The sequence below is a fragment of the Phyllosticta citribraziliensis genome (assembly GCF_038025025.1).
Source record: "Phyllosticta citribraziliensis strain CPC 17464 chromosome Unknown J3D65scaffold_4, whole genome shotgun sequence".
In the NCBI taxonomy this organism is placed as follows: Eukaryota; Fungi; Ascomycota; class Dothideomycetes; order Botryosphaeriales; family Phyllostictaceae; genus Phyllosticta; species Phyllosticta citribraziliensis.
The window spans coordinates 957636-971545 of record NW_027117341.1 but is presented as its reverse complement, the minus strand read 5'-3'; the positions used below and the strand labels follow the sequence as shown (position 1 = coordinate 971545).

Genomic DNA, 13910 nt, shown 5'->3' with positions numbered 1-13910 from the left:
CGGGAAGAGTCGAGGCTTTGAACAGGCGGGGAAGAAGGATGTCGAAGTCGATGGCGGATGCATGTGTGTGGCTTGAACAGGAAATGGAGGTTGCGCAGAGTCGCCATCTGGTTGCAAGCCTGTTTTACCCTGGCCGGCCTGTCGTCATCGTGCAAGCGCTCGCGCCACACTTCGGAGCCACCGGTGCATCCATCCATCTGCATCCCAGCTCTTGCATCTGCGCACACGCCTGTTTAAAGCACAACTCCTACCTTCGCGATCGTTGTCACCATGCCTCCAAGTCTTCGCTGTCGCTGATGTTGGTGGTGAGTTGTAAGTCGAGAAGCACCGAAGAGTCGAGAGAAAGTGTGAGAGCTAACCGAGAGACAGAGACGTCATCCCCGCCCACAACACAGCGATGCCTCCATCAACTCCAGCCCAGTCGACCGCCAAACGCAACCTGGGCGCTGGTCTCAACTTCAAAAGTCCCTCCATCGACCCTCATCCATCAGGTCCTCCCAAGCATGGCCAGTTTGGTCAGGCCGAGCGCGGCGTGTCCGTCGCCTCGACTTTCTTGTCCGGCGTGTTGGCGTGAGTGTGACCCGCTTGCTCAAGACTCCAGCCTTCTGACTGCGAATACAGAATCAACGCAGCCCAATTCATCGGACTTCCGTTTAAAATGATCGATCCCAAGTTCTACAATGACTACATCGCCTTCACAAAGCAGTCGTTCGCGGTGCTTGTGACCACCCTGACCCAGTGGTGGTCACCCACCAAAGTCCACGTCAGCGGCGATGCAAGTCTCCCAGGTCAATTGGTTCAGAGGCCGGATGGCAGCCTCGAATGCAATTTCCCGCGGCGAATCGTCTTAATGGCCAATCATCAGGTGAGGAACAATGTCCAGTCTCAGAAAACCCTCCCCCTCACGTGCTCACCCCTTGCAGCTCTACACCGACTGGCTGTATCTATGGTGGATCGCGTACACGAACAAGATGGCTGGTCATGTCTACATCATTCTCAAAGAATCGCTCCGAAACATCCCCTTGATCGGCTGGGGCTGCCAGTTCTACAACTTCATTTTCCTGGCCCGAAATTGGGAGCACGACAAACCACGATTTCAGCAGCATCTCGACGAGCTCAGTAATCCAAATGATCCCATGTGGCTCATCATTTTTCCAGAAGGTACCAACTTGAGTGCTACGACTAGACAGAGTAGCAAGAGGTGGGCGGAAAAGAATGGGATTCAGGACATGCGCCACCAATTGCTTCCACGGAGCACCGGTCTGAGATTCTGCCTGCAGAATCTACGTAAGAGCACTGAATGGCTGTATGACTGCACAATTGGCTATGAGGGAATCCCGTGAGTATATCCTGGCCCTAAACTGCGCGCGAAACAGGCTGATTCAATGCATACAGTCTTGGAAAGTACGGCCAAGACATCTTTACCCTCCAATCCTCGTTCATGGAAGGTCGGCCTCCAAAATCTGTCAACATGCACTGGAGACGCTTCAAGATCAGTGAAATCCCCATCGATGACCCGGAAGCCTTTGAAGTGTGGCTGCGAAACCGCTGGAAGGAAAAGGATCACTATCTCGACTATTTCTCTCGGACAGGACACTTCCCCTCACAGGACCCTTGGAAGGCAAAGTCATCCAAAGAGATTCGAGAAATCAAGCCCGCGCGAGCTATCGAAGCCGAAGTCAAAAGTGGCAGCTGGGGCGAATTTTTAGCCATCTTTGCGCCGATCACGGCATTTTTGACGGTATTGTTCCTCTTCTATGGTGCCTCCGTCGGAGCGCTGTTTGAAGGAATGCCCAAGGTTAACAACCCTCCGAAATTAAAACAGGCGCAAGAGTCGGGCCAGCTTAAGGACGGCGCTCTTCCGCAGAGTCTGGCGAAAAAAGCGTTGAAAAATGCCAGAGCTGCTGATCCCGCGGCTTCTGTAGCATCGGGAACAAGCGTTGGGAAACCTCAGTATGGTGAATGGGACGCAATCAGGCAGACTCTCGCAGAGAGGGGGCTGGAAGGCAAAGGAGTTGGGTCCTTTGCGCCAAAGGCCCCGAGCACAGCCGATCCTGTGGAGGGACATCGATCTTTCTCGCAGCCAGGCACGCGCAAGCCAAATGCATCCAGTGACTCTACGGCGACGGCGGCGAAAGCAAGACAACCGCTCAAGCTGAACATGTCCGACGATGCACTGCGAAAGCTATTGGAAAAGCACCTCGGCAAAGCCAAGGACAGCAAACAACTTGCACAGCAAACAATCCGCCTGGCCAATGGACAAGTCATCAAAGCGAATGCACCAGAAACTACTGCAGTGCAAAATCGAGAAAGATCACAACCTGTAAAATTAGCCAATGGTCTTGCGGTTTCCAGGCCAGCTCCAGCTTCTCCCCGCCCAGGTCCAGTGAAGTTAGCAAACGGGCAGACGGTCCTGCCCAAAGGACGTGCAACTTCCGAGCCATCTAAGGGCAAGGCAGCAACTCCAGGGAAGCCTCCGTTGAAGAAGTCCACCGCGGGACCTCCGAAGCTTCGTCCCTTGAGGAATTCAACGCCAGTCACACAACCTGTGAAGCCGCAGGTAAAACCAATGCCCTCCACGGTTCTTCCAGCCGCAAATAAAGCCCCGCCCTCGACGGCCACTCCGTCTCTGGGGACTGGACCAACTCGCACAACATCAAGTGCGGTCACACCTGCACAATCCCCTAGTCAATCATTGCAGTCGCCAAAGAAGATCGGCCAGCAGCCTCGTCCGGCGCAGAACAATGCCAGAGCGCCTCAAGCGCCCGTACCTAAAGTCGCCAACGCAGAGAAAAAACCCGCAAAGCCAGTGAAGCATTCGGACGGTGGATGGGGAAGAGGGCGGACTATACCATTGAGTGTGGCTGAACCGAGAGGCCCGAAAGACCTATCTGTGCACAAAGAAGGAGCGATTGAAAAGCGAAAACATGGAACGGACTGAGCACAGAGGAAGAGGGACGACTTCAAAAACATGCGCCACGATCATCATATAACCAGTAAACTTTGTCTTTTGGATACTACAGTCAATGAGGTCAGAATGTCTTGACCCATGCCATTTTGGACCACACATTGCAGGCAGTTCTTCACCGGCGTGCGAGAGCTGAGAGACTAAAGTGACCTATAGGCGTCTAGTCGCTGCAGGATCAAGCGGTCGTGAACGGTGTCCGCTCCAAGCTCGAGAGATCGCTGATGGGTGGGGATGATTGCCTCCGATCCCTGTCGGCAGCACCAGCCACAATGGTCAAGTCTGACATCAATGAACCCGGATCGGTCTGCCGTCACACGTCCGATTACTTGGAAGTGGCGCCTGCGTTGCCCACTTTTTTCTTCTCGACTCTTTTCTACTGGCGCGTGCCCCCCGAACTGACAGGCGTCGGCTGATACGTATTGAGGGGCCTTGACGCAACTTGTGCTACTTTGTCTCAATCTCCCCTCCTCGAGCGTACTTTTGCCCCCCTTGCTTTTCGCATAGATACACACGCCCATCTTCTTCGCGATTCGTGTCAGGCAACTGTTGAACGTCAAGAACTCTCTGAGCGCGAGAACAAGTTAGTGCAAATCGGGACCTTTTCAGTAATTTCAAGTCACACGACCAAAAGAACTTCCTGTTTGAGTATCAGCGGCTTGGAAAGGCCTTCGCCTGATATATTCTCTACGATTCCCCTGAAAGACCAACCTCACTATAAGACTTCCTCTTCAAGATGGCTGGCTTCATTCAGGGCATGATACAAAACAAAATCCAAGATGTCGCCCAAGGAGTTGCAATGTACGCCGTCACGACCGGCGGCCGAGTCGTTGGAGACGTGGTCATCAGCGCAGGAGATTTGATTGAGGCGAGCGGCCGATCAGTTGGTGATGGTATGCCATCTCTGGGTAGCCCCGTCCAACTCTAACGGTGTGCTAAAACATGGTACCATAGGTATCGAAGGCTACATCGACCGCTACGGCAACTGGATCCGGTCTTACGGCAACGGCGTCACAACCGCCACAGCCGCGTCGGATGCTCCCAAGGGCAGTCGGCCAGTGTTCCAAACGAAACCTTTCCCGACCAAAGAATTCCCCACGAAGGCGCTCAAAGCGTTGCCTGCGCCGAACAAGCCCAACGTCAAGGCACTGCCAGCGCCTGGTCCGACAAAAGGCGCCAATAAACGAGCTCGCCCGCAGCAGAAGAGGAGCAATACGGACACAAAGGCCATCGAGGCTCCGGCGCCCAAGAAGGGTCTTCCGTCCAGCGGTGTCAAGAAAGCGCTCCCGGCGCCACGCACCGCCACCAACGCTGCGCAAGGCCTAAGCAAAGGGCAGCTGGCAAAGCTGCGAGGCATCAAACTCAACGAAGAAAAGGAGAAGAAGAAGAATGCGAGCCCGATAGCGGCTCTGCCCGCGCCCGCTAATGGGGGTGCGCTCGGCAAACCCACAGTCAACCGAACACCTCGCAAGGCAGCAGCAGGCGGCGACGCTGCCGGCAAGGGCAACATCAAGCCCACATCCAACGCAGCGAAGAGCGTAGCAGGCGACGGCAAAGCTGCAACAAAGGGTGCCGGCGGCGAGGCGAACAAGGAGAACGCGCAACCGACGGCACCGAAGCCCATGTACAATGCCAACAACAACAAGTCGCCCGTGCCGTTCAGCGCGCGGACGCCCGACGGCAAAGTCAAGATCTCGTCTGCGTCGAGGCCGACGAAGGCGACGACAAACCTGACCAACGGTGTCGGGGCTGGCGCGAAGCAGGGCGCTGGTGCCGTTGGGGGCGCAGCAAAGGCCGGCACGGGGGCAGTCAACAAGGGGGTCGGTGCCGCGAAAGGGGGCTACGACTTCCTTGCAGACAGAGGCGGTCCTCCCAAGAGCGAGAATGGAGGCGTCGATTTTATGAAGATGTACACGGCGCAGTCGAAGAAAGGAGCAGGCAGCGTGGCGGGCAGTGTGAAGGGCGGGAATGGCGGCAAGGCCAACGGCAACAAGGGCGGAGAACAGAGAGCGGAGAGCTTGAAGTTTGACTTTTTCTAAAGATGTTACGATGGCGAAGTGTGGTGTTATACATGTAGGCATGAGGTATCTGGCATTCAACGGCTGGCATGATTTACGGAACAGATCAATCGCTCTGGAGGGAATTTCGTTTTCAACAGTATGAACAAGACCAATGAACAAAAACTTTCCTTTGCCTGCGTCTCATTTGCATGGCACATCACCCTGCCTGGAGCAAAGTGCCACATGTGCTCGATCCCCGTCGCTAGCAGGCATTTCCAGAAAGAGGGTCGCTTCTGGCATTTTCTAGTACTCACTGCTCATCGATCCGCGCCCCAAAATTCCAACGTCTATCGCTTTGTCCTAGAAGCCCACCCGTAGTTTCGCTCCTCAGCCTCCACTTTCCAAAACCTCCTGATAGACCCCCAACGACCAAATAATGATGACTCAACTCATCTGACGCAACTACTCCACTTCCTCCCGCTTCACAGCCCAACGGGTCACGTCTTCAGTCCCACTTCCACCTGCTCCACCATCACCAAGACTCTCCGAACCCTCCAAGTATTGACTTAACGACCTCTTCCTCCCGAGCCTGATCGGCGGCGCCGTGATTCCCGGCGTCGTCTCCTCGCCCGGCGGCCGTGGCGGACGAAATGGGCTGAGCGCGCTGCGTACAGAAGGCGAATCGAATTGAATCTCGCCCGCCGCATTGAGGGAAAAGCTGGAGCGGTGTCTTTTGGGCGCAGGAGTAGTGTGGACGGAAGCGCTCTCGCGGGTGGCGTTGTGCCAGGGTGGGTAAGGAGGGAAAGGAGCGTAATCAGGGACAGCCTGCCGCCGCTGCTCGGCTTCCTTGTCGATTAGTTGCTGGCGGATAAACTCCTCATCTCCACTACTGCCGCCGCTGCTAACTGGGCCTAGGCTGTCGAATGGAGACTTGCCATCGTCTGCAGTCTGCTCGCCGTAGTCCTCGTCTCCAAATGCACTGTTTCCCGGAGTCGCAGCCCCAGCGCGTTGAGGGTTCGAGGCACTGTTACCAACACCACTCGCAACTTCGGGAGCCGGAGCACCACTTTCTCCACGGGACTCATGAGTAGACGATGAGTCTGGTGCCCGTGAGCGTGGCAGATCAACGCCACTCAGCATTGGCTCCCTCTCCAGGCTCCCAGCGGACAACCTTCGCACCAAGTCCATGTTCTTGCCGCCCCCGCGCCTCCTCCTAGAGATTTGCTCGACACACTTTCCGCCGTTATTGCTCTCCTCGAGGCTCTCCTTCGTGAGAATGCTCTTCTTTCTAGGCGTCGGTGGTGCAGAGGCTGGGCCAGCGCGGAGTGGAGGTAGCATCATGGGGTGCATGGGATGAAAGCCACTGTTGCCGTTTGAGACCACTGGGGCGACAGACGAGCGATTGGCAATGGCTTTGGCCCTCTGTTCCGCAGCCCAAGCCTCAACAAAAAGTGTCGAAGGCAGCGGCGCAGTCCTCGGCCCGCTCTCGATTGCGTTGCGGTCAGGCAAGCGTATGTTGCCGTAACCAGGCGCTGAAATTGGCAGCACCGTTCCTGCGCTGTCCAGAGATGCAGAGCTTAGACGCAAGTCTTTGCTGTTCTTTTTGCTCTTTTGGGCCTGACTGGGTTTCGTGGTGCGAACGCTAGCCAAGCCAGTATCGCGTCCACTGTTGGAGACGACAAGAGTCGTTTCGGACAGAGGCTTGTTGGATGAGTCTGGGCGGAAACGAAAAGCTGCCAGTGGTGGCGCCGAGTTGTGCTCGCTCAAAAATTCGGACTTGGGCACGGGAGGCTCGGGGGTTGATGATGATTCGGAGGACGAAGACGAAGAAGAAGACGAGCACATTTTTGATGGTTGGTGAGAAGTTGTGACGTGCTTCAGTGGCGAGGCTGTAGGCTTCTGACGCCGGCGGGCTTGTTGGCGACGGTGGGGTGTTTGTTGGTTGTGCAGCAAAAGAATACCAGGAGAAGGGTTCGAGTCGGCCATTGGAATGGTGGCACCCGAAGAAGGAGGTTCCTGGTGACGGACTCGCCGAGGTGTGCTGTTGCCGTTCATGGTCATTCTCGCCAAGGGCATGCCTTTGCGCGATGAAGTCCGTGATTCAAACGGCTGCGATGGACGTGTGAACGGAAGTAGTAAACCGGGTGAGGGGTCCGGATCGGAAGCTGCGATCGTAGCAGGTGAAGAGTTGAGTCCGCGTTGCAATGCGGATGGGTCGACTCCGTACCAGTCTCCACTTGACGGGCGCCGCGGAAGGGCGAAGCGCGGAGGCAGGGAACGGAGTGAGCGTGGGAAATAACCGGTTAGGAATCGAGAACTACCCACAGGTGTGGTGTTGTTGACCGCTGGGAGTAGCTCCGCGAAACGGAAAGAAAGACCGGACGAGTCCTGGGGCGTTTCCTCCCCAACAATGTCCATGCGGTCGCATAGTTCGATGGCAATGTTCATGTCTTCGCCGCCTCTCATCGGAATGCCTTGCGACTCCCTCAAAGTCGCTTCTCGGATCTGCGTCAACGGTCAGTATGGACAGTCTTGTTTCTCTTTCCTGTATCGCACTCACCTCTTCGCCCAGGCCCAAAAGATGGTTCAAAACCAGATTGTACTTGAGCATCGTCTGTTGATCCGCAACTTCAGAAAATATGTCTGTGAAGTCAACGGCAGCAGTAATCTTTTCAGACGGTCTAGCCACGCCATTCTGCGTCGAGGGTTCGGCATCAGAAGCTTGTTGAAGGCCTGAGGTTTTTAAAGACGGCGGGCCGTCCAGATCGGGAAAGAGGTCCTCAAACCTTTCATCATTGCGCACCGCATCCGCAAAGCTCGTATCAAAAGAGGACTTGGGCGCGAGGCCGGGTTGCATTGAAAGGTCCATTCCTCGAAGAATGGGGGAAGGCAGCTCTTCGAACCAGTCCTCATCTTTTTCGTTTGGCATTATAGCTTCCTTGTCGACTTCATCGCGGACTGGATCAGTGATTGACGCCTCCTGGTCGACCTCTGGCTCAATTTGGCTTCTGAATATCCTTCTCACGGCATCGATGTCCATCGCAGTGGCCGCATCAGCAGCCTCAATGTTGAATTCGGGTTCGATTGAATCGGATAGTGTCATATTGGCGGCAGTGGTCGTTACCATGTTGACTTTAGATTCGATTGAACGGAAAGGCAACGCACTGGTGGCAAAAGTCTCCTCAGCGTTGGCGGCTTCGGGAGCTTCACTGCTGCGTGGAATGACGGAGTCTTCCTTGGGCTGACGTGTTTTCGAAGGAGAAAGCGATTGGCCCAGTGGCGACGAAGTACCACGGGCAACGGTGTGCTCTGCAGCCCTTGGAGTTCCGGGGTCTGAGCGCTTCATGGCAGCCTCTGTGGCAATCTGAAGATTTGGTCCACTGAACAACAAATCTTGACTGACCTCATCAGATAGATCGAGTGTGGTATCAGGCACTATCGGTGGCTCAAAGTTAGGGACGAAGTCCTTGATGTCAATACTTGGGTTTGGGCTTGGTATTGGAACCGCGAAAGTGGCATCGGGAATTTCAAGCACTGCCTTGATGTCCTCAAGTTTGAAGGCGTACAGGAAGCGAGTCGGGAGCCTGTGCTGCTCGAGGAAGTTCTTTGCATAACTCATCTCTGCTTGTAGGTCGTTAAGTATGTACGGATACTTGTCTTCCAGAACCAGGTCGACGACGTAGTTCAGGTCGCCATACAAGGTCGAACGCTGAGTCTGAAGCAGAAGAAGGATTGGCCATAAGATGTCTACTTCAGGTTCCACCCTCAAAGACTCGGATAGGATGTTTACGATGATGGTTGCGCGCATCAGCGGGTGGAGCTCCTTGAAAGCCTGATACATTGCACAGAGGCTTAAGTTAGCAAGATAGTGATGCACGGAGAGGCTCCAAAATCCACTTACCCTAGGATTGTCCTCTGTTATATCCTTAAGCTGTGAACAAGCACTGTGCGGAGCCAAGCCAGATAGGCTCCGAAACGCAGGCGATTTACCGCCAGCTGGGTACAATCGGCGCTCGCTAACCCGCATGTTGTACTCCCTTCTAACCAATTGGACCAGGGTCATTTCCTCAGGATCCATTGTGTCTTCCTCTATCGGGGCTCTATACCGAAGGACTGCGACGAGTATTTTTGAAGATGCGGCGCCATCATGCCGTCCCGCGTCCGCTCCGGTAGTGTCAGTTTGCTGTTGCGGTTGCTGATCTTGTGACGTCGCATCTGGAAATGGACCTGGTTTGTCGACTGGGAGACTGGGAAACGGGGCAGGCGGAAGATTCGGATTGAAGGGCTTGGAAGGCGGCGGAAAAGCAGGACGAAGTCGTGGATCGATTGTCCTGACGGGATGCGCTGAGCGAGTGGATCTCGTGGAGGCATCTGTGGCATAGGCGCTTGGCATGAATCCATCAGACTCTTCAAGCTCATCGAGGAGGCGCTTTGGTCTGCGCCGGGAGGCTGGGGCGCGCAAATGCATAACCGATGTATTTGTTGTGAATGTTGCACTCTTGACGGGCCGAAGGTGTTGTGATGATGGAGATATCCGCGAGGTTGAAAGGTGTGTGTAGTGGATATCGCAGGACCACAGCGAGAGACTGCAAATGATGGCTGACGCAAGTTGCAGCGAGCTGGGTAGGTCGAGGTGAAGGCTGAAGAAGAGGAGACAGGCGACGTAACTGGGTGGTGAATTGTTGGCGTCGGAGCGTCTTCGTTTCTAATGTCGACTCGACCAAAGTCTCGGGTGTCTTCACGGACACGGGTGAAGTGACTGAAAATCAGCCTTTGTATCTCGCTTGGAAGTGGACATGACAGCTACCAGTCGGATGGCGATTCCAGGCAACTCAATTTAACACCAATTCAGTGATCCTAGAAGATGGTGGCCTCCCTGCTCTTTTCCGTTCGCGCAAGTAGCTGATGCCCTTCGTAATGGCTGCTCCGAGGAAGTATGACCGAAAATCAAGGATATGCGGCTCCCTTGGCCAAACAAAGATCAGGAACCGTGCGAATGTAGAGGAATTTGAGTAATGTAGACGTTGTATCGCAGAAGGAGACACAGACAGCCGAAAAAGGAAAGAAGCAAAGAACGGTTCACGAACCCAAAGAGGAAGTAGCAGTTGGATGATTGTGCCTGCTAAAAAAAAAGGTGAGACTATACTACGCCTATTCCCCCAAAGCCCCAAAAACGCCTCTGGGTATTGCGTGGCATGTCGATTCGGTGTCATATCCATCATCCACAGTGACCATGCCTCCAAGGTAATGGTCCTCGGTCTGATGTAGTGGCCCCTGCGGCGTCTTCGCGCCTGGACGGCGCACAAGAACAGCCACCAGGCGCCCTTCGGGTATGTTCAAGTAGACACTGAACATTTGGGAATTCCCATGCGTAACGCTCGGTTCCAGGCCTACGGTGCTCGCTCGATCCCAGTTGGTCATGTCGTGCTCAGTCGACGCTCTCAAAGGGCACGTAGTCCCGGCCTTGAAAACGCAACACGTCGTCCGATGGCGCATACACCATTTCCATATCGTCGTCTTCGTCTTCGATGGTCCGCTTGGAGCCAACTTGATGGTATGCCCCATGAGTAGATCCACCGACCGGATTTGCGACCAGCGCCGTCCCTTGCTTTGCCGCCGCGACCTGCCGCCGCGCGTCCAAGATGTCTCCGTACGTTTGTAATACAATCTTGAGGCTGTCGTCAAAGTTTACGCAGAAGCGCTGACACTGCACGAATTGCATTGCCCGCAGAAAGTCTAGGTCAAACATTTCCATCATCCAAGCGACCACGGCGGCCGCCGACTTCTCGTTGCCGGACTCGCAGAAGACAAGGACCGTGCCATGCTGCAAAGGCAGCTCTCCGTTGCGCACGCGTTCTTGGACCTGGGCGAGGTGGGTATTGATGATGCGGGTGATTTGTGGAAACGAGGCGATCAAGTCCTGAGAGCCACGGACCTGGACGGTTTGGAAGACGATTCCCATTTCGTTGGCGACGCGCGCAGCGGCATTGACGGGGGTGCCGGCGTGCTTTACGGCGAGGAGCATGGTAATCTTTTCCTGAGACAAAAAGTCGCGGTTCTTGGCGGCATTGTGAGGACCTGAGGACAAAAAGCGGTTAGCACCTCAAGACAGGCGTTTGAAGTATGCTCACGTACCTAGATATATGTAGGGCATGACCATCTGGGCGTCGCGGCGCTTTTCATAGGTCCAATCGAGGCCAGCGCCCTGCGTCGGCAGTTCGCCATCGTTGATGGAAGCGAGGAAGCTGACGTCGGGGCCGGTGTCGTCGATGGCTTCGACCTTTGTTACGCGGTGGCTTTCGAGGGCTTCGACGAGGTTGTGGGCCGGGGGCGGTATGATGATGCGCGGAGGCGTAGGTACGCGAAAGGCGTATTCGTTGGACCCGGCGCGGCGAAAAGTGGAACTGGTGTCAGAGAGGGCAACCTCTTCTATCATGGACATGGTGCCCGAGCAGGAGCAGCGGGCGGAGGAGATGGGGGCGAAGCGAGGTGACGGTGGATGGAAAAGTCAGGGCGGCTGGAAGCGTCGAAGGTCGATAAGCACGAAGGTAGGCAAGGTACATGTACCTAGGTAGGTTGCCGGCGCGCGGCGGGAAGATGAGCGAAAGTTGAGCGACGAGTGGTGGTTGGTTGCGTTGGGGAGCCTGCGAGGTGCACAACACCTAGACCGTGGGAGCAGCTTCACATGGCGCGGTCCAGAGCGAGCAGAATGGACATGCGAATTCAGCTCAGTTGGGAATTGAATTGAGAGCCAGACGAGCGAGGTAGGCCAGTGAGCAGCAGGGTCGAAGTCGAAGTCGAAGGTCGGACCTGAGTCTACGCGCGGCGGACCTGCTTCCGCCCGACACAGACACAGGGAGGCCTGGCCCTGCCCCTGGCCCTGGCCCTGGCCCCCGGCCTCGCCTCGTCCATCCAACTGCCATGTCCAATTCCCATCATCCATCACTCCCGACACTTCCATCGTCCCGCCCTCGCATTCAAACCCTCACATTATTCACGTCGAACGCCAATAGAACCTTCGAAGCTCAAGCCTGGCCTCGCAACCCCGTGTCCGTCAGATTTGACTCGGCAAGCCTCCAGGGCTCCCAAGCACCCTTGATTGATGCATGGTGGTATCGTACGGTACAGCTAACAATCTTTACATGGCTTGACTCGGCTCGACTCGTCCTCGTTGGATTATTTACCAAGAATTCTGCTTGCAAAACTCAACAATTGCCAGATGTAATTATCAAGGAAATCCGAGACCGACTTCAAGACATCCAGTCCTGTTCCAACCATCAAACGGTCTAGCTCCACGAGACGAGAAAGAAACGTGTCGACTGCTTGGCTCTGTTCCGGAAACCACCTGGGCACTCCATTTTGCCGTGCGGAAAAACGCCCAAGCCGCCTTCTAGACTGCTTCCGCATTGTAGCCTTCGACTAGGAAGGATTTCGCGGCTGGTGGACCTGGAAATACCGGGGACATGTTGGTGTCGCGCACACCGTCGCTATATGAACGCGCTTGCTCTTTTCGCCCTCTTGCTCGTCTCAGGCATCCTCATGCTAGGCCCGGCCAACTTGCTTACGCTCGACCGTCGGTCCATGCCGTTCAAGTCCATCTCCAGCAACGGTCGCGCCCACTCCAACAGCCCCTCGCCCTTGTGAATGCTGATGCCTACTCGCGCCCGTTGCGCAGGACTCAGCATCGAGACACACCGGCGCCGACGGGCGGGAGTAGGTGTCGTGGCACGGTCCTCGCCATCAGTTTCATTGGCGTCCGTGGCCGAATCGACTTTGGTTTCAGTGGGCGAAGCTGTCGAGGCTGGGCTGTGCGCTTCGTCCGCTGCGTCGCTTGCGTTTTCAACCTCGGCCCGCGAGGCACTGGCTTGATGCACACTATGAGACCTTGGGCTGGGCGTCTGGCTGCGTGGCGAATTTTGATGAGAATTGCTCTGCGAGTTGCTTTGTGAGTTGCTCTGTGGTGGTGTATGGTAGACGGTTGCTGGTCGCGCCACGCCCGCCATGGCCAGCGCCGGACGTCGGGGGGCGGGGACGTCATCCATTGCCTGTTCCGGACCGGTTTCGTGGTTTCCGAGAGCGGCAAAAATGGCATTCGGATGAGTGCCACCCAGGGTCAAGGACGACGGCCTGCCGTGAGCCGGGAACCGGCTGTTGCGAGGCGAGCACTCATAGTCGTCGTCGAAGACGGCGCCGCTCCAGGGGCTTCCATCGGAATAGGGGCCGGGCGATGGTTGCAGGGAGTCGACCCACTGATTATCGGTGAGAGGAGAGAAGATGGGCTTGTGGAATCCCGGAGGAGCCGGAAAGGCGAAGCGAGGCGCGATGGTGGGTATCTCTGGAATGGTTGCTGACGGCGGGTCAGACTTCGGCTGTGAGCGAGGCGAGAGAGGTTCCGAGGGGGGTCCGTTGGAGTTGAGCCTGAGAAGCTGGTCAGCAGAGAGCTCCGGTTGAACAGCTGGTGCTGGGACAAGAGCAAGGAGCCCATACTCGCTGTCCTGTTCGAGGTGCAAGAAGCTCCGAGAGTTGATCGAGGGATGGCTGGGTCGGTGTCTTTGCCAACGCTTCTTTGGGCTCTGAAGCCTGAAGGGCTCGTGATTGCTGTTGGAGAGGTGGATGCGGGACGTTCGGCGAATGGGCAAGTCTTCCCCGGGCACACTTGGTGAGTCGTTCAGCGAGTCTTGGGTTGCAGCAGCCAAAGCTGCCGTGATGCTATAGCGGTAGGTGGCATCCATCTCAGAGTCAGGCTCGTCGTCGAGCGGCATATCGTCGTCCTCTTCGGATGAGAAGGAAAAGGCGGACACGACATGTTGGTGATAGCGTCTGGAGGGTGAAGGCAGCAGAGTCGGAGAGCGAGTGGAATCGGCCTGGCCTGGGACTTGGAGGCTTGCAGACATGGTGGGCAGAGTGGTGGTGGTGCCGGCAGACAGATCTAGTGTAGGGCTGAG

General features: G+C 55.9%; 5 protein-coding genes across 5 annotated transcripts; 2 read left to right on the top strand and 3 right to left on the bottom strand.

Moving 5' to 3' along the window:
* The first annotated feature begins 219 nt into the window (after positions 1-219).
* On the top strand, positions 220-3416 carry J3D65DRAFT_619083 (acyltransferase-domain-containing protein). The gene is made up of 6 exons (XM_066799707.1): positions 220-312; positions 370-570; positions 622-865; positions 924-1339; positions 1396-1741; positions 1826-3416. The coding sequence occupies exons 2-6, from the start codon at positions 398-400 to the stop codon at positions 2939-2941; spliced, it is 2295 nt and encodes a 764-aa protein (XP_066656843.1). The 5' UTR covers positions 220-312; positions 370-397; the 3' UTR covers positions 2942-3416.
* A 178-nt stretch (positions 3417-3594) lies between these two features.
* J3D65DRAFT_284450 (uncharacterized protein) lies at positions 3595-5216 on the top strand. The gene is made up of 2 exons (XM_066795103.1): positions 3595-3858; positions 3920-5216. Exons 1-2 carry the CDS (start codon positions 3702-3704, stop codon positions 5002-5004), a joined length of 1242 nt encoding a protein of 413 aa, XP_066656842.1. The 5' UTR covers positions 3595-3701; the 3' UTR covers positions 5005-5216.
* Positions 5216-9852, bottom strand: J3D65DRAFT_284465 (uncharacterized protein). Its single transcript, XM_066795104.1, has 3 exons — positions 8867-9852; positions 7526-8797; positions 5216-7470 (listed from the first exon to the last, which is right to left on the bottom strand). The coding sequence occupies exons 1-3, from the start codon at positions 9431-9433 to the stop codon at positions 5428-5430; spliced, it is 3882 nt and encodes a 1293-aa protein (XP_066656841.1). The 5' UTR covers positions 9434-9852; the 3' UTR covers positions 5216-5427.
* Positions 9853-10290: 438 nt separating this feature from the next.
* J3D65DRAFT_284334 (protein-tyrosine phosphatase-like protein) lies at positions 10291-11646 on the bottom strand. The gene is made up of 2 exons (XM_066795102.1): positions 11101-11646; positions 10291-11043 (listed from the first exon to the last, which is right to left on the bottom strand). Exons 1-2 carry the CDS (start codon positions 11405-11407, stop codon positions 10394-10396), a joined length of 957 nt encoding a protein of 318 aa, XP_066656840.1. The 5' UTR covers positions 11408-11646; the 3' UTR covers positions 10291-10393.
* Positions 11647-12452: 806 nt separating this feature from the next.
* J3D65DRAFT_601640 (uncharacterized protein) lies at positions 12453-13859 on the bottom strand (the record flags this gene model as incomplete). Its single annotated transcript, XM_066798054.1, has 1 exon — positions 12453-13859. The coding sequence occupies one exon, from the start codon at positions 13857-13859 to the stop codon at positions 12453-12455; it is 1407 nt and encodes a 468-aa protein (XP_066656839.1).
* Between the last annotated feature and the right edge of the window lie 51 nt (positions 13860-13910).